General features: G+C 44.0%; 1 protein-coding gene across 11 annotated transcripts in view; it reads right to left on the bottom strand.

Annotated features, from left to right (window-relative positions):
- trip12 (thyroid hormone receptor interactor 12) overlaps positions 1-20429 on the bottom strand; it is a 185762-nt gene that overhangs the window by 102707 nt on the left and 62626 nt on the right. For all 11 annotated transcript variants that reach the window (XM_068042545.1, XM_068042547.1, XM_068042550.1 and 8 more), the window contains 4 exons: positions 19969-20102; positions 15050-15133; positions 5912-6007; positions 2537-2688 (listed from right to left, as the gene is read on the bottom strand). In XM_068042545.1, coding sequence (XP_067898646.1) covers positions 2537-2688; positions 5912-6007; positions 15050-15133; positions 19969-20102 — 466 coding nt within the window. The remainder of the gene's footprint in view (positions 1-2536; positions 2689-5911; positions 6008-15049; positions 15134-19968; positions 20103-20429) is intronic.

Genomic DNA, 20429 nt, shown 5'->3' with positions numbered 1-20429 from the left:
TAGAGCATAACCTCAGTATCTTCACACTCCATATCTCAATTATGTTCAGCACAAACCATATCCCAGCACTCTATAATGGAGAATTCCAACTAATATAGAGAAGTCAATACTTCCTATATTCTTCAGCTTGCATATTAATCACAACATGCTGGCTTAAGAAATAACTATTACATGGATACAATGATTTACTCTCCTTGACTCAAGTTCTGTCACAAGTCTTAGATCTGCCAAAAATTTCCTTCCAAGTTTCAACTGAGGTTACCATTTTATACCAGCACGCATACAGATTAAACTCACGCAAAAGATGTGAAACCTATTGCTCTGCACAATTAAAATGTAATATTTCCAAATACTAACCTCATTTATCACTTTACCTTAGCGAAACTTTGCACAAGTATAGTAGTTCCAAGATTTAGTTTAATATAAACAACTTCCTTTCCCAGAGTATTTTCCAGTGAATTTTATATGGTAGTGAGGTTTAAATCAATTGAATTGATGCAATTTTACTGTATACACAATTCATTAGCTGGAAACTGTTAACTCTTCATTGCTGCAGATTCTGGTTTTGCATAGCACCTTTCCTTTCAATTAATTTTCATTTTCTACATCACACAACCAATGTGAAAATCTTCACAGGCTATCCTCACTTTCCAGCATCAGAACAAATTGTAATTTTGCTAGTTATAAAGTTGAGAGAAAGTTAGTACTGTGTGCCATGCTTAAAAATGGAGAATGCCAAATTGGTGCAGTTGTTCTTTTGTTCATTCGTGGGACGTGAGCGCCACCAGCAAGGCCAGCATTTACTACCCAACCCCAATTTTTTTTTTTTTTACTTTATTCTTTCAAGGGTGTCGCTGTCTAGGCCAGCATTTGTTGCCATCCCCAAATTTGCCCTTGAACTGAGTGGCTTACTAGGCCATCTCATAGGGTATTTTTAAGAGTCAACCGCATTATTGCGGGTCTGGAGTCACATGTAGGCCAGACCAGGTAAGGACAGCAGATTTCCATCCCTAAAGGACATTAGTGATGCAGATGGGTATTTTTTTTCCACAATAGACAATGGTTTCATGGCATCATTACTAAGACTAGCTTTCAATTCCAGATTAATTGAATTTAAATTCCACCAGCTGCCGTGGTGGAATTTGAACCAGTGTCCCTGGGCATTAGTCTGGGCCTCTGGATTAGAAGTCCAGTGACATCACCGTCTCCCCTTGAGAAGGTGGTGCTGTTGAACTGCTACAGTCCATGTGCAGTCGGTACACCTACAATGCTCTAAATGAGAGAATTCCAGGATTTTGACTCAGTGACAATGAAAGACTGGCGATATACTTCCAAGTCAGGTTGGTGAGTGACTTGGAGGGAAACTTTAAGATGGTGTTCCCATGCATCTGTTGCCCTTATTCGTCGAGGTGATAGAGGTCATGAGTTTGGAAGGTGCTGTCAAAGAACCTCGGTGAGTTGCTACAGTACATTTTGTAGATGATAGACACTGCTGTCACTGAGCACCTGTAGTGCAGGGAGTGAATTTTGAAGGTGGTAGCTGGTCAAGCGAGCTTCGTCTTGGATGGTGTCAAGCTTCCTGAGTATTGTTGGAGCTGCACACAGCCAGGCAAATGGGGAGCATTCCATCATACACCTGACGTCCTTTGTAGATGGTGGACAGGCTTTGGGGAGACAGAAGTTAAGTCTCTCTCTGCAGAATTTCCAGCCTCTTGTAGCCACAGTATTTATATGGCTGATCCCGTTAAGTTTCTGGTCATTGGTGACTCCCAGGATGTTGATGGTGGGGATTCAATGATGGTAATGCCATTTAATGTCAAGGTGAGACGTTCAGATTCTCTCTCATTGGAGAGGGGTCATTGAATGGCACTTGTATGGCATGAATGTTTCTCGCCAGCCCAAGCCTGGATGTTGTCCAGGCCCATTAAGGGTTCATTAAGTGTTAACAGACTTAGGAACAGGAATAATTCAAATCTTACACGACAGTACTGCTCTCATGAAACTCATGGTACTAAATCATGTACTTGTTGTATGCCAGAAAAGCAACTAGTTAGAAACTAGATTGCATTTTCTTCTAATTCATTCAACATGTAATTTTGGCCTCTGTGGCTTTTCTTAAGCTGTCAGCATTACCATGGGGCTTAACCATGCCCACTAGAACTGATGTTTCACGTTTTGAAAATGTCAATCACACTTTGTGCTCTGAAGTCAAAAAAATTAATAGCACCCTTACAAAGATGTCTTAACTCTAAATGCATGTCATGCTACAGAAATGAAACTAATTTGTAAAGAACAGATTTTATATGCAAAACGACTAGATATTTGAGAATTGCTTAAAATAGAGACATGTTGTCGAAGCTTTTCATCATGCACTCATCAGGACAGTAAGCATGAATAACCAATGTAACCCTTACATTGGTTATTCTTGCGTATTGTCCTGATGAATGCAAGACGAAAAACTTCAACATGTCTCTATTTTCAGCAATTCTCAAGTTCTGTACTACCAAATGACGACTAGACATTTCATGGTTCCTACCAAAGCTGGAACAACACTCTTCACTGGAAATCCTCCCAGGGTTTCTTCATTCCCCATTACCAGTAGCTGGCACATCTCAATGACTGCTTGAAGTTGCTGACTTTCATCTCCAGTAGCTTGTAGACCCTGTAGGAGCTGCTGTGCCTTTGAACCTAAGGAAAATTGTTCTGTTAGTTAGAATGTCAACTGCCATTTTGCAGTTTTAAATATTACTTCAGCTGCACTCTGCTGTGGCAAGGAAACACTTTTAGCCACTCCTCGGACCAGAGTGCAGGCAATGTCACTATGCTGAACCAGTCAGTCAAATCACACACATTGCCAATGACTTAAAATTAGTTTCTTAAAGCTTTATTACACACTTGTAGCAATAGCTTCAAAGAAAAATTGCAACAGCAGAGACTTGGCTCAGCAAAAGGGCGGGACAGGGTACTAAATATGACTGGATACAAGGTATTCAGGAAAGATGAGGAGGGGTGGCAGTATTACTTGAGAATATTAGTGCTGGACAGAGAAGATGGCCTGGAGGGTCAGAACAGAAACTATTTGGTTAGAGTTAACAAACAAGGGGTACCATTGCACACCTGGATGCATTATATAGGCCACCAAATAGTGGGAAAGAAAGAGGAACAAATTCGCAGAGAAATTAGAGGGGCGCAAAAACTATAGCTGTGGCAATGGGAGACCTTTAAGCTACTATAAACTGGGAGAGTCATACTGTAAAGGGCAGAGTGCGGTAAGAATTTATGAAGTGCGTTCAAGAGAATTTTCTTGATCAGTGCTTCCAGCCCAACACAGGAGGAAGCATTACTGTATCTGGTTCTGGAATTAAAGACCTGCTACCCGACCCGAACCAGATGGGACCATACGACGTGTCGGGGTTGGGTCACTCTTCCGGGTCCAACTTTCGGGCTCGGGTTGGGTCGGGTCGGGCCTGACACACACTGTAAGTGCTCTCCTGGTAAGTCTTTTTAAAAAAAAAATTACTTGAGTTGGGAGTCCGGGACGAAATGGAGTCTGCGCAGTGAGCGAGTGACATCACTATGACATCACATGCGCTGCAGCTAACTGGAGGTTCAGAGTCGGAAGGCAAGTAAAGGGATGGTTGGGTCGAGTTGGGGTCGGGGCGAAATTAGAGGGACTCGGGCCAGGTCGAGCTCGGGTCTGGGTCAGGTTGTTTTTCCCACCTGAGCAGGCCTTTACTGGGAATGGAGGTGGGTCAAACAGCGATCTTTGTTTAGGTTAGATATGCAAGAGATGATATAATCTAGGGTAAAAACAATTGGAGGAGGACCAACTTCAGTGGGGAGTGCGCACATCTGGCCCAGGTAAATTGGAATCAGAGACTAGCAGGCAAAAATGTAACGGAACAATGGGCTGACTTTAAAGAGGAGATGGTTCGGTTATAGTCGAAATACATTCCAAGGGGACAGATAAAGAGGGCAAGCAAAGCCAGAGGTCCCCGGATGGAGATAAAGAGTAAGATGAAGCAGATAAAGGGTGCATACAGCAGCTGTCAGGTTGATGATGCAAGTGAGAACCAGGCTGAATACAGAAAGTTCCAAGAGGAAGTAAAAAAGGAAGAGGCCAAACGACAGTATGAAAAGAGACTGGCAGCTAACAAAAGGGAATCCAAAATCCTCTAGGAAGTATATAATACAAGGGTCATAAGAGCAGGCTTGGGGATGATTGAGGACCAACAGGGCCTGGTTGAGGTACTAAATGACTACTTTGCATCTGCCTTTACCAAGGAAGGAGATGCTGCTGAAGGTCACAGTGAAAGAAGCAACAGTTGAGATACTGGATGGGTTAACAATTGATAAAGAGAAGGTATTAAAAAGCCAGCTGGACTTGAAGTTGATAAATCACCAGGTCCAGATGGTATGCATCCAAAGATACCGAGGGAAGTGAGGAAGGAAATGATAGCATAGGCCAGAATCTTCCAATCCTCCTTCGATGCAGGGGTGGTGCCAGAGGACTGCAAATGTTACACCTTTGTTCAAAAAAGCGGGCAGAGAGCAGGGTCAAACTCTTCTGTTTGGTGGGGAGGTGATGGGAAAGGGTAAAGGAGTCTGTGCCGACCAACAACCACCCATTTATACTAATCTTACATTAACTCCATATTTCTATCACATCCCCACAATTCCCCTACTACCTACCTATACTAGGGGCAATTTACAATGGCCAATTTACCTATCAACCTGCAAGTCTTTGGCTGTGGGAGGAAACCGGAGCACCCGGCGAAAACCCACGCAGTCACAGGGAGAACTTGCAAACTCTGCACAGGCAGTACCCAGAATTGAACCTGGGTCGCTGGAGCTGCAAGGCTGCAGTGCTAACTACTGCGCTGCCCCAAATGTGTGAGATGCCATTGGGCAGGGCAGGGGAAGGAAGAGATCACGGAAAAACTTTTCTATTCATTTTTATTAACTGTAAAATAACTGGCCCATTAAAAATTTCACTTGTCATTTAGGGCTCTACGCCCTTTAAAAATGGTGCCAGCGCCTGCATATTGGCGCTGGCATGCCATTGCCAGCTCGCCCACTCCTCCACATCATGGGGCGGACGGCCGGCCGCCTCAGTCATGCTAATGTGCTGCCGCGTTTGGAATCACACCAGCTTCTCAACGTGCACCCAGTGTTCACAGGCTGCCATGTTTTTCGCCCGCCACCTATTTCAGCGATGGGCTTTCAAAATGCACAGCCCAATGTGTTTGCAGCTACCTCAATCAAGAAGCTCAGAGAGGATCCCATTATTTAGGGTCCTCACACTTCCCATTATCACCTCACTGAATAAACATAGACCACCTTAGGTTTGTTTGCCAACTTCTCAAACCATGTGTTTTCATTTGCCTTTCACTAAAAAAATACAGTTCCCAAATTAAAAGTAACCTCTAGAAAGTTAATACAAACCACGAACCATGTGAGCGTAACATTCTCTTTAAAAAGAGAAGATTATGGGGAGATTTGATAGGTGTTCAAAATCATGAGGTGTCTGGACAGTAGATAGCAAGAAACTGTTCCCACTGAGATGGATTGAAACCAGAGGACACTGATACAAGGAGAACAGCAAAAGAATCAACATGAGGATTTTTTTTTTTTTTTTTTAAACAGAGTGGTTACGATCTGGAATGCACTGACTGAGCGTGGTAGAGGCTTTCAAAAGGGATTTGGATAAGCAGCTGTAGAGAAAAAAATCTGCAGACCTACAGGGAAAGGGGAAGGGGAGTGGGACTACTCCTGCTTCTAATTAGTATGTTCGTATGACCAGCTGAGTTGCTCTAGGACAGCCGGCGCAGACAATAGGCTAAATGGTCTCCTTCCATGGTATAACCATTCTATGATTCTACAATACTTAAATATCAACATGATTACTCACTTGCACCGCTTCCAATTGTTCTATGAAAAAGCTGGGACATTCGTGGACCAAGGGGGCCAAAAAGGTGGGGTGGAAGGCCACGTGCCTCTAATAAAGCTAGAACAAGATAAGCACATGATTAGCTACTGGTAATGCATATTGCAGTAGGATAGTGTTCCATTTAATGGGAACATTAGCAGAACAGAAATTAACCGATTGCAGCATTAAGTGAGATTTCAAATTTTTACAACGTGCACAGTTCAGAGAAAGCATTTTAATGAGTGAGCCAAAACCTGAAGAATGCAACTGTCTGAGGCTGAACCAGACTCCTAGCAACCATAGTGTCGTATTTGGCCCGGAGATGAGCTTTCGATCACAGATCCGTGCCATTAAGACCTCCAAATCACCTGAAACCACCCTGTCTCAGCTCACTTGCTTTCATGCCTTTGTTACCTCTAGACTTGACTATTCCAATGCAGTCCTGGCTGGCCTCCAACATTCTTCTACCCTCCATAAACTTGAGGTCATCCAAAACTTTGCTGCCGGAATCCTAACTCTCACTAAATTCCCTTCACCCATCACCCGTGCTCACTGACTTACACTGGCTTAGTTAAGCAACATATCCACTTAAAAATTCTCATCCTTGTTTTCAAATCCCTTCATGGCCTTGCTCCTCCCTACTTCTAATGTCCTCCAGCCCCACAACCCTCCAAGGTATCCATGGTCCTCCAATTCTGGCCTCGAGCATCCCCAATTTCAATTGTTCCATCATTGAAAGCTATGCTTTCAGCTTATCAAGGTGCTAAGCTTTGGCACTCACTAAACCTCTGCAACTCGCCACTTCTCTTTCCTCCCTAAAACCTCTATTCAGCCAAGCTTTTGGTGATCTGCCTTATTACCTCCTGAATCAGAGGCGAGCGTGCTGACAGCAGAAGGTTCCAGATTCACATTACACTCCAGGACTTGAACAAAGTCAAGGCTGGTACCCAGTGCAGTACTGAGGGAGTGCTACACTGTCTTTCAGAAACGATATTAAACCAAGGCCCTATCTACCTTCTCAGGTAGACGTAAAATATCCCATGATTATTTCAAAGAGCAGTAACGGACTTGTTCACAGGGCCCTGGCCAATATTCATTCCTCAATGATCACCAAAACAAACATTATCTGGTCATGGCTGTCTGTAGGAGCTTGCTGTGCACAAAATGGCTGCCATATTTTCAACATGACAACATTGACTACACCTCAAAAGTATTTAATTGGCTGCCAAGCCCCTAAGCTCTGGCACTCACTCAAGACATCCTGTGGACTTGAAATGTGTTATATAAGTGCAAGTCTTTTTTTCCCCTTTATGCAGCTTGATGTCAAATGTTGTTCTATAATGCTATGAAGCACTTTGGGATGATTTATTGCATTAAAGGTGCTATATAAAAATGGTGGTTAATGACTGGGTCTCTGCAGTAATGCAGACAAAACAAATGGTAAACATTGTATTTACCAAGTCGTGAAAAATAATTTCCACCTACTTACAGTATACATAGAAACGAACACCACAGACGTGACAACACTAGCCTTAAAATTAGCATTATTAATGCAACACCATTTAAAGTAAAATGCTTCAACTTGGGGTTTGGGGGGGGGGGGGGAAGAGAGAAAGAGAGAGTAATCAATGAAAGAGCAAGAGCACTGAAGTGAGAATGAAAATGAGACAGAGAGAAAGAAAAAGAGAGCAGATTTCTTATGAACAATTAAGAACTTTAGATAGAACATGCACATTGTAGATCTGTTGGAAGGGAATGGTGCAGAATCTTTACCACAAACATCTAAACAGCTGTATTGGTAATAAAATACTGTCCCTGGATCAGACTTCCAATTTGAACGCAGCAAGGGGAAAAATTTCTTGTTTAGTGTTGTAATGTAGGAAACACAGCAGCCAGTTGGTGCACAAGCCTCCACTGTGGGCGGCACAGTGGCGCAGTGGTTAGCACTGCAGCCTCACAGCTCCAGGGACCCGGGTTCGATTCTGGGTACTGCCTGTGCGGAGTTTTCAAGTTCTCCCTGTGTCTGCGTGGGTTTTCGCCGGGTGCTCCGGTTTCCTCCCGTTTCCTCCCACATCCAAAGACTTGCAGGTGATAGGTAAATTGGCCATTATAAATTGCCCCTAGTGTAGGGAGGTGATAGGGAATATGGGATTACTGTAGGGTTAATATAAATAGGCGGTTGTTGGTCGGCACAGACTCGGTGGGCCGAAGGGCCTGTTTCAGTGCTGTATCTCTAAAATAGAATTTAAAAAAAATAAACACCAATGTGCTAATGACCAGTTAATCTGTTTTTGTGATGTTCACTTATGGATGAATCATGACCAGGATACCAGGGATTAACTCCCAGCTTCTTTGAAGTAGTGTCACAGGATCTTTTACGCCCACCTGAGGCAGATAGGACCTCGGTTTAACATTTCATCTGAAGGACGGCACCTTTGACAGTGCAGCACTGATGTAGCAGGCTAGTTTTTTTTCTTAAGTCCTGGAGTGGGACTTGATTTAGAGGTGAGAGTACTACCAACTGAGCCACAGCTGACGCACAAATTAGTTAAGCGCTAAAAAATGAGGACATCAATATAAGAGGTAGATTTTTTTTTAAACTTGCCGCCCATGTGTAAAATTAGCATTGGTCAATCAGCCACGTGATTTTCATTTTTACCCAAAATTCAGTCAATATAAAAATTGGATTGCAACTGCAGTTTTACATCCAAGTGGCAAGTTGAGAAGTCCAAAGGTGCTAGTTTTTGTCGGAAAAACAGTTTATGTTTCAGGTGTGACCTTGCATGAGAATGGAGAAAAGTTAGAAATGTATTAGGATTTGAGCAAGTGAAAAGGGAGAAAATGAGAACGAAAAGGGAGAAAATGTGAACAAAAGGGACGGTCTGATCAGTTGGAGGGCAGGACAGATTAAATGAGAAAAGGTTAAGGTGCAAGGCCAAATGAAGTAGTAATGGAACAAGAATCAAAAGATGTGTCTAGAGGAGGTGTGAATTACAGGATAGCTACCATCTGAATGCAAACTAAAAGGAAATAAATGAGAAAAAACTAAACAAAAATAAAACAAAATGGGGCAGAGATCACAATCTAAAATTATTGAATGCAATGTTGAGTTCTGAAGGTTGTAAAGTGCCCAGATGCTGTTCCTCAAGCTTGCATTGATCTTCAGTGGAACACAGTAGCGGGCCAAGGATAGAAAGGTCATAGTGGGAGCAAGGTGGAAAATTAAAATGACAAGCAACTGGAAGCGCAGAGCCACACTTGCAGACTGAATGGAATTGTTCAGCAAAGTGGTCAACCAGTCTGTATTTGGTCTTCCCAATGTACAGGAGACTACATTGTGAGCAGGCTATGCAGTGTACTAAATTGAAAATGCAAGTAAATCACTGTCTCACCTGGAAGGAGTATTTGGGGCCTGGGACAGTGAGAAAGGGGGTCGTAAAAAAGGGCAGGTGTTGCATCTCCTTCACCTACATGGAAGATGCCATAGGAAAGGGAGGCCGAACCACTCACCACACTCCTTTGCCTGGCTGAACCTGTTCTCACAAGAAATAACTTGTCCTTCAACTCCACTCACTTACTCCAATAAAAGATGTTGCTATGGGTACCCGCATGGGCCCTAGCTATGCCTGCCATTTTGTGGGATATGAAACAGTCTTTGTTCCTGTCCTACTCGGCCCCCATCCTCATTTCTCCTTCAGGTATTGGTGTTGTTTCCTGCTCTCGCCCTGGAATGGAAAATCATCAACTTGGCTTCCAATTTCCACCCTTCAAATGGCCCATCTCCAACTCCTCCCTTCCTTGACCTCTGTCGCCATTTCTGGGGATAGGCTATCAATGAATATTCACAAGCCCACCTACTCCTCGAAGGACTATTCCACTCCCAGTTTCTCCGTTGCATCTGTTTGGACAGAGCAACCGTCCATAGTAATGCTTCAGATTTATCCTATTACCACAAATAAGGATTCCTCCCCCTCCGCCTACCATGGTTGGCAGGGCCCGCGACCGCTCCATTTCACGCACTTCTGCACTCACTCCTTTCCTCCCAGAACCACAAGATAGTTCCCCTTGTCCTCACCTGCCTCCATATTCAACGGATCATGCTCTGCATTTCCATCACCTCCAGCATGATGTCACCACCAAACATATCTTCCCTTCCACTCAGTGATACGCTGGTCTACTCCTCAGTCACCCTGCAACACCCCCTCCCTTTCCTAGGGCACTTTTCATACAAACACAGGAGATGCAACATCTGTCCTTTTACCTTTCTTTCTCACCAAAGGCTCCAAACACTTTCCAGGTGAAACGCTGCTGTACATGTACTTCTCAAAATTTAGTACACTGTATTCACGGTTGCAATATTGTCACCTGTACACTGGGGAGACTAAATGCAGACTGGGTGACTGTATTGCTAAACACCTCCATTCAGTGCACAAACGTAACCCCGAGCTTCCAGGCGTTTGTCATTTTAATTCTCCATCTTGCTCCCACTGACCTTTCTGTCCTTGACCAGCTACTGTATTCCAATGAAGCTCAATGCAAGCTCAGAAACAGCACCTTATCTTTCTATTGCCTTCTGGACTCACTGAATTCAAAAATTTTAGAATGCAACCTCTGCATCCATTTTGTTTTGTGTTTCTTTGCTGATTTGGATTTTTCCTCTTCTCGTTTATTTCCTTCAACTTTGTATTCAGACAGCAGCTTCCTGCCATTCACATCTCATCAAGTCGCATCTCATGTTTCTTTACTTGTCCCATTACCACTCCCTTTGGCCTTGCACCATGAAACCTTTGGGAACCTTTGCAAGGAGTCAGAGGAGGGGGGATCAAAGACAAGAACAAAAGACAGTAAGAGGAATAAGAAAAGTGATAGGCAGAGAAATCAAGGGCCAGAATCAAACAGGGACACAGTGAAAAATATTGGGAAGAGGACAAGTAATGTTAAAAAGACAAGCCTTAAGGCTTTGCGCCTTAACGTGCAGAGCATTCGCAATAAAGTGGATGAATTAAACACGCAAATAGATGTAAACAGGTATGATATAGTCAGGATTACGGAGACATGGCTGCAAAGTGACCAGGGATGGGAAATGAACATCCAGGGATATTCAGTATTTAGGAAGGACAGACGAAAAGCAAAAGACGGTGGAGTTGCATTGCTGGTTGAAGAGGAAATTAATGCAATGGTGAAGATCGTTATTAGTTCTGACGATGCGGAATCTGTATGGGTAGAGCTGAGAAACACTAAGGGGCAAAAAAAACGTCAGTGGGGGTTGTATATAGACTCCCAAACTGTAGTGATGTTGGGAATGGCATTAAACAGGAAATTAGAGATGCATGCGATAAAGGAACATCTGCAATTATGCGTGATTTTAATCTGCATACAGATTGGGCAAATCAAATTAGTCACAATACCGTAGAGGAGGAATTCTTGGAGTGTATATGGAATGTTTTTCTGGACCAATATATTGAGGGACCAACTAGAGAACAGGCCATTCTAGACTGGGTATTGTGTAATGAGAGGGGAATAATTGACAAACTAGTGGTGCGAGACCCCATGGGGACGAGTGACCAAAATATGATAGAATTCTTCATCAAGATGGAGAGTGACGTAGTTGATTCTGAGACTAGGGTCCTGAATCTTAGTAAAGGAAACTACAAAAGGTATGAGGCACGAGTTGACCATGACGGATTGGGAAACATTACTTAAAGGGATGACGGTGGATAGGCAATGGCAAACATTTAAAGAGCACATGGATGAACTACAACAATTGTTTATCCCTGGCGCAAAAGTAAAACGGGAAAAGTAGCCAAACCATGGCTTACAAGGGAAATTAGAGATAGCATTAGATCCAAGGAAGAGGCATATAAATTCGCCAGAAAAAACAACAGACCTGAGGATTGGGAGCAGTTTAGAATTCAGCAAAGGAGGACCAAGGGATTGATTAAGAAGGGCAAAATAGAGTACGAGAGCAAGCTTGCGGGGAACATAAAAACTGACTAAAAGTTTCTATAGGTATGTGAAGAGAAAAAGATTGAAGACAAATATAGGTCCCTTACAGCCAGAAACAGGGGAATTTATTATGGGGAACAAAAAAATGGCTGACCAACTAAATGCATACTTTGGTTCTGTCTTCACAAAGGAGGACACAAATATCATACCAGAAATGTTGGGGAACAGAGGGTTTAGTGAGAGGGAGGAACTGAAGGAAATCAGTATTAGTAGAGAAATGGTGTTGGGGAAATTGATGGGATTGAAGGCCGATAAATCTTCAGGGCCTGATAATCTATATCCCAGAGTACTTAAGGAAGTGGCCCTAGAAATAGCGGATGCATTGGTGGTCATCTTCCAAGATACTATAGACTCTGGAACAGTTCCTACAGATTGGAGGGTAGCTAATGTAACCCCACTATTTAAAAAAGGAGGTAGAGAGAAAGCAGGGAATTATAGACCAATCAGCCGGACGTCGGTAGTGGGGAAAATTCTAGAGTCCATTATCAAAGATTTTATAGCACAGCACTTGGAGAACAGTGGTAGAATCAGACAGACTCAGCATGGATTTACAAAAGGGAAATCATGCTCGACAAATCTACTAGAATTCTTCGAGGATGTAACTAGTAGAGTTGATGAGGGGGAACCAGTGGATGTGGTTTATTTGGACTTTCAGAAGGCTTTCGACAAAGTCCCACATAAGAGATTAGCATGCAAAATTAAAGCACATGGGATTGGGGGTAGTATATTGCGATGGATATAAAATTGGTTGGCAGATAGGAAACAAAGAGTAGGGATAAATGGGTCTTTTTCCGAATGACAGGCAGTGACTACTGGGGTACCGCAGGGATCGGTGCTAGGAGCTATTCACAATATACATTACTGATTTAGATTAGGGAACTAAATGTAATATCTCCAAATTTGCAGATGACACAAAACTGGGTAGGAGGATGAGTTGTGAGGAGGATGCAGGGAGGCTTCAGGGTGATTTGGACAAGTTGAGTGAGTGGGCTAATGCATGGCAGATGCAGTATAATGTGGATAAATGTGAGGTTATCCACTTTGGTAGCAAAAACGGGAAGGCAGATTATCTGAAAGGCTATAAACAGAGAGGAGAATATGCAGCAAGACCTGGGTGTTCTCGTACACCAGTCGCTGAAGGTAAGCATGCAGGTGTAACAGGCGGTAATAAAGGCATATGGTATGTTGGCCTTCATAGCGAGAGGTTTAGAGTACAGAAGCAGGGATGTCTTGCTGCAATTATAAGGGCTTTGATGAGGCCACACCTGGAATATTGTGCGCAGTTTTGGTCTCCTTAATCTGAGGAAGGATGTTCTTGCTATAGAGGGAGTGCAGCGAAGGTTTACCAGACTGATTCCTGGGATGACGGGACTGACGTATGAGGAGAGATTGAGTCGGTTAGGATTATATTTGCTGGAGTTCAGAAGAGTGAGAGGGGTGTCTCATAGAAACCTATAAAATTCTAACAGGACTTGACAGGGTAGATACAGGAAGGATGTTCCCGATGGTGGGAGTGGAGGAAAATGTAGCTGCTCTGATTAGTAAGTTTGCGGACGACACAAAGGTTGGTGGAGTTGCGGATAATGATGAGGATTGTCAGAGGATACAGCAGGATATAGATTGGTTGGAGACTTGGGCGCAGAAATGGCAGATGAGTTTAATCCGGACAAATGTGAGGTAATGCATTTTGGAAGGTCTAATGCAGGTGGGAGGTATACAGTAAATGGCAGAACCCTTAGGAGTATTGACAGGCAAAGAGATCTGGGCGTACAGATCCACAGGTCACTGAAAGTGGCAACGCAGGTGGATAAGGTGGTCAAGAAGGCATACGGCATGCTTGCCTTCATCAGTCAGGGCATAGAGTATAAAAATTGGCAAGTCATGCTGCAGCTGTACAGAACCTTAGATAGGCCACACTTAGAATATTGTGTGCAATTCTGGTTGCCACACTACCAGAAGGACGTGGAGGCTTTGGAGAAGGTACAGAGGAGGTTTACCAGGATGTTGCCTGGTCTGGAGGGCATTAGCTATGAGAAGAGGTTGGAAAAACTTGGATTGTTTTCACTGGAACGACGGAGGTGGAGGGGCAACATGATGGAGGTTTACAAAGTTATGAGCGGCATGGACAGAGTGGATAGTCAGAAGCTTTTTCCCAGGGTGGAAGAGTCAGTTACTAGGGGACATAGGTTTAAGGTGCGAGGTGCAAAGTTTAGAGGGGATGTGTGAGGCAAATTTTTTTTTTTTTTTTAATCTACACAGAGGGTGGTGAATGCCTGGAACTTGCTGCCGGGGAAGTGGTGGAAGCAGATACGATAGCGACGTTTAAGAGACATCTTGACAAATATATGAATAGGAAGGGAATAGAGGGATATGGGCCCTGGAAGTGCAGAAGGTGTTAGTTTAGGCAGGCATCAAGATCGGCGCAGGCTTGGAGGGCCGAATGGCCTGTTCCTGTGCTGTACTGTTCTTTGTTCTTTGTCCAGAACCAGGGGTCATAGTGTAAGGATACGGGGTAAAGCTTTCAGGACTGAGATGAGGAGAAATTTCTTCACCGAGAGTGGTGAGCCTGTGGAATTCGCTACCACAGAAAGCAGTTGAGGCCAAAACACTGAATGTTTTCAAAAAAGAGTTAGATATAGCTCTTGGGTCTAAAGGGATCAAAGGGTATGGGGCGAAAGCCGGAACAGGCTAAGGAGTTGGATAATCAGCCATGACCATAATGAATGGCGGAGCAGGCTCGAAGGGCCAAATGGCCTACCCTTGCTTCTATTTTCTACGTTTCTGTTTATGGTTCTATGAAACCTTTTGGCATTTAATCTCTCACGTCCTCTACCTTATCACAGACCTTCCCTTTTTTGGTTGTTCTCGTGTCACATTTACCTGAACAGTAACTGCATCTCCAAGACTAAATTACTGATTTTGAACAACTTGAGGACAGGACAAGAGTGCTTTTTTCCTGCATAAATTCACAAAGATACAAACATGGCACCTTCTGGCTTCATATTTTAAGTGCATTTTGCCTAAAAAAGCAAATTCATGCAATAGCACAAGTCTACTGAGATCAATACAACAAGGCTTAATGCCACTGTACAATTAGATCTAGCGATTCCTCACCTTGCAGTCGGCCCATTTCAGAATCATCAGACTCACTCTCTCCAGAAGTTGGCATTCCAACAGCTCCAGCAACAGAACTAGAAGCTAAAGTGAACAAAACTAAAGTTACTCCACTTTTGCAAAAAAAAAAAACTTGATTTGGTTACTTTAAAGGCATCAACAGAAGTCTGCTGAGTGTACTAGAAGCTGCATTAAAATACATCGGAGTTATAAACTCAGGTCAGAGCAAACTAATTTCTTTTCAGTTAGTTTCTCCAAGTATGTATAAAACACTATTTACTTAAATTGAAAATGACAAGCGCAAAAAAGTTTCATGCACTGAGTACAACAGTACTAATTAACTACCCATTAGGTATAGTACTTGGAACAACCATTCTGCTGGTCCCAAGTTCTTTTATCAAGTTTACCACTAAGTACTGGCAACAGCCTGACGATTTACAAGAAAATATTCCTCCAACCAGTAAAGGATTCACTGACAATTTCGATTTGGTATCTTATCCAGAGAGTAGAGGTGATTCACACCAGAGTGAGTTGATCCACTACTCAATAGAGGAAATTTACAGAAGTCTCGTTATTCCTCCATTGAAGCAGTCATGACCTCAGGTCAGACTGTGTTCTTTGATATGAGGCCTGCAGAATAGTCTACGTTTAGACATAACTTAAAATCAAGGAGATCCAATCACTCCAATTTAAAGAGAAACGTTAGGATACAAGAACTACAAGAACAGGTCGGCGCAACATCAAGGGCTGAAGGGCCTGTACTGCGCTGTAATATTCTAATTCTAATTCTAAAAAGGAGGATGACCTACATCTGAAAAATAAGGAAAACCATATTGGAGGTGATAATAAACTACACAAAAAAAAAACCAGAGCCCAAAAATAGAACATTCCACCCATCAAAAGAAATTATTGAAGCTTATGGAGCAGATATGTCAAAACCAGGGTCAAGAGTACAACCATTCTGAAAAAAATCAAAATAGGTGATCAAAGGGATTATAAATTTGTGGAGAACAAGATTAGGACTGCTGCTAGTGCCTGCTGGCATTATTTTCCAGACAACTCAAACCCAAAATCAAAAAGGTAGTCTCAGGTTTCCAAAGAACGTGCATGGAACCTCCACTGGAACTAGACTTAAGACATGCGCTGCACAACTGGAAATAAAGCCAGGTTGCTTGGATAAAGTGCTGAACTTCCACTTGACATACACAAGAGTAGAATATTTTCAGATCCTAGAAGCATCACCAAACCTCATTTAGAAACCCACTCTAAAGCCATGCTATCAATTGAAAGCTGAGGGAACAGCCATAGCATCTGAATATACTTTAATCTTAGACATTTAAAACAAATGTTGAAATTTTAACACTTATTTTGGAACTGATATTGATCAGTTGCAGATTTCTTGAATGCTTCTTAATACACAATTTACCCATCAGATTTGTTCTACATGGGAAAAGATTGGTTCTGGATCAGGCTCCATAATCTATGGGGTGGCGGTAGCAGTGTTGTCACTGGACTAGTAACCTAGAGACCCAGGGTATTGATCTGGGGAGGGTCACTGACCCGAAACGTTAACTCTGCTTCTCTTTCCACAGATGCTGCCAGACCTGCTGAGTGAATCCAGCATTTCTTGTTTTTGTATTGATCTGGGGACATGGGTTCGAATCCCACCACAGCAGAAGGTGGAATTTGAATTTAATTAATAAATCTGGAAATAAAAGCTAGTCTAATGATGGCCATGAAACCAGTCGATTGTTGTAAAAACCCATCTGGTTCACTAACTTCCTTTAGGGAAGAAAATCTGCTGTCCTTACCAGGTCTGGCTTACATGTGACTCCAGAACCACAGCAATGTGGTTAACTCTTACATGCCCTCTGAAATGGCCTAGCAAGCCACTTATACCTAACCCCTACGAAGTCAATAAAAAGGAATAATACCGGACGGACCACCCGGTAACGACCTCGGCACCGGAAACGACAACGGCAAACCCAGCCCTGTCGACCCTGCAAAGTCCTCCTTACTAGCATCTGGGGGCTTGTGCCAAAGTTGGGAGAGCAGTCCCACAGACTAGTCAAGCAACAGCCTGACATAGTCATACTCACGGAATCATACCTTACAGACAACGTCCCAGACACTGCAATCACTATCCCTGGGTATGTTTTGTCCCAATGGCAGGACAGACCCAGCAGAGGTGGCGGGACAGTGGTCTACATTAGGGAGGTAGTTGCCCTGGGCGTCCTCAACATCGACTCCGGACCCCATGAAGTCTCATGGCATCAGAGCAAGCATGGGCAAGATAACCTCCTACTGATTACCACCTACTGCCCTCCCTCAGCTGATGTCAGTAATCCTCCATGTTGAGCACCACTTGGAGGAAGCACTGAGGGTGGCAAGGGCACAAAATGAACTCTGGGTGGGGGACTTCAACGTCCATCACCAGGAGTGGCTCGGTAGCACCTCTACTGACCGAGCACTAAAAGACATAGCTGCTAGACTGGGTTTGTGGCAGGTTGTGGGGGAACCAACACAAGGAAAAAACATACTTGACCTCGTCCTCACCAATCTGCCTGCCGCAGATGCTTCTGTCCATGACTGTATTGGTAGGAGTGACCACCGCACAGTCTTTGCGGAGACGAAGTCCCGCCTTCACAGTGAGGATACCGCCCATCGTGTTGTGTGGCACTATCACCAGGCTAAATGGGATAGATTTCGAACAGATCTAGCTATGCAAAACTGGGTATCCATGAGGTGCTGTGGGCCATCAGCAGCAGCAGTATTGTACTCAAAAACAATCTGTAACCTCGTGGCCCACAGCACCATTACCATCAAGCCAGGAGACCAACCCTGGTTCAATGAAGAGTGCAGGAGGGCATGCCAGGAGCAGCACCAGGCATACCTCAAAATGAGGTGTCAACCTGGTGAAGCTACAACCCAGGACTACTTGCATGCCAAACTACATATGCAGCATGCAATAGACAGAACTAAGCTATCCCATAATCAACAGATCAGATCTAAGCTCTGCAGTCTTGCCACATCCAGCCGTGAATGGTGATGGACAATTAAACAACTAACTGGAGGAGGTGGCTCCACAAATATCCCCATCCTCAATGATAGGGGAGCCCAGCACATCAGTGCAAAAGACAAGGCTGAAGCATTTCCAACAATCTTCAGCCAGAAGTGCCAAGTTGATGATCCATCTCGGCCCCCTCGAGGTCCCCACGATCACAGATGCCAGTCTTCAGCCAATTCGATTCACTCCGCATAATATCAAGAAACGATTGAAGGCACTGGATACTGCAAAGGCTATGGGTCCTGACAATATTCCGGCTATAGCACTGTAGACCTGTGCTCCAGAACTTGCCGCACCCCTAACCAAGCTGTTCCAGTATAGCTACAACACTGGCATCGACCTGGCAATGTGGAAAATTGCCCAGCTATGTCCTGTACACAAAAAGCAGGACAAGTCCAACCCGGCCAATTCCTGCCCCATCAGTCTACTCTCAATCATCAAAGTGCTGGAAGGTGTCATCAACAGTGCCATCAAGCAGCACTTGCTTTGCAATAACCTGCTCAATGATACCCAGTTTGGGTTCCTACCACAACCACTCAGCACCTGACCTCATTACAGCCTTGGTTCAAACATGGACAAAAGAGCTGAACTCAAGGTGAGGTGAGTGATTGCTCTGGACATCAAGGCAGCATTTGACTGAATATGGCAATGGGAATCCGGGAGAAAACTCTGCCGGTTGGAGTCATACCTAGCACAAAGGAAGATGGCTGTGGCTGTTGGAGGTCAACCATCTGAGCTCCAGGACATCACTGCAGGAGTTCCTCAGGGTAGTGTCCTAGGCCCAAACATCTTCAGCTGCTTCATCAATGACCTTCCTTCAATCGTAAGGTCAGAAGTGGGGATGTTCGCTGATGATTGCATTATGTTCAGCACCATTCGTGACTCCTCAAATACTGAAGCAGTCAGTGTAGAAATGCAGCAAGACCTGGACAATATCCAGGTTTGGGCGAAGTGGCAAGTAACATTTGTGCCACACAAGTGCCAGGCAATGATCATCTCCAACAAAAGAGAATCTAACCATCTCCCCTTGACATTCAATTGCATTACCATCGCTTAATTCACCCACTAACAACATCCCAGGGGCTACCATTGACCAGAAACTGAACTGGAATAGCCATATAAATACCGTGGCTACAAGAGCAGGTCAGAGGCTCGGAATCCTGTGGCGACTAACTCACCTCCTGACTCCCCAAAGCCTGTCCGCCATCTACAAGGCACAAGTCAGGAGTGTGATGGAATACTCTCCACTTGCCTGGATGGGTGCAGCTCCAACAACACTCAAGAAGCTTGACACCATCCAGGACAAAGCAGCCCGCTTGATTGGCACACCATCCACAAACAAACCAACATTCACTCCCTCCACCACGGACGCACAGTGGCAGCAGTATGCATCATCTACAAGATGCACTGCAGCAACGCACCAAGGCTCCTGAGACAGCACCTTCCAAACCCACGACCTCTACCAGCTAGAAGGACAAGGGCAGCAGTTACATGGGAACACCACCACCTGAAAGTTCCTGTCCAAACCACACACCATCCTGACTTGGAACTATCTCGCCGTTCCTTCACTGTCGCTGGGTCAAAATCCTGGAACTCCCTTCCTAACAGCACTGTGGGTATAGCTACCTCACATGGATTGCAGAGGTTCAAGAAGGCAGCTCACCACCACCACCTTCTCAAGGGCAATTAGGGATGGACAATAAATGCTGGCATTGCCTGTGACGCCCATATCCCATGAATGAATAAAAAAAGTCTTCAACTCAACCATTTTTGCCATGCACTGCATTCTGCAAAAAATTATATATCACTACATTTTTTAAAGTCTGGTTAAAAGAGAATGGTTATTTCTTACCTGACGCGCCTTGAGGTACATCTTCTGTGCGTGTAGAAGAATTTGCTCCATCCTGGTTGTTATCAGGATCTGCCATCTTCTCCTGTCGGCGAGCCTCAGATGCTCCTCTTTTGCCCAGGCCAGAGCCTCGCCGACTATTTTCAGGAGTGGAGAAGAAAATAACACATGAAATTCTTTTCACCTTCTAATTAACACAAAGAAACTGCTGTGACAAGTCAGCAACTCCATCTGGTGAAACCAATAGCATCTGGTACACATTCACATTATGTTCAGAACAGCAACAAATTTCCATTTGAAGTGACTTGCACTGTTCACCATACCGCTGTGAGGAATTCCTAGCACTTGTCAGCAATCTAACAACTAATGACCGTCCTCGTTTGGTCGAAAGATGGAGAAAGGTGTGTAAAGAATAGCCTATCAGTTTCTTTGGGATTAAAGTTGCTACAAGTTGATGCACATTT

Source organism: Heterodontus francisci, chromosome 11 (genome assembly GCF_036365525.1).
Source record: "Heterodontus francisci isolate sHetFra1 chromosome 11, sHetFra1.hap1, whole genome shotgun sequence".
Taxonomy (NCBI): Eukaryota; Metazoa; Chordata; class Chondrichthyes; order Heterodontiformes; family Heterodontidae; genus Heterodontus; species Heterodontus francisci.
This window is presented reverse-complemented; position numbering and strand designations above follow the sequence as displayed.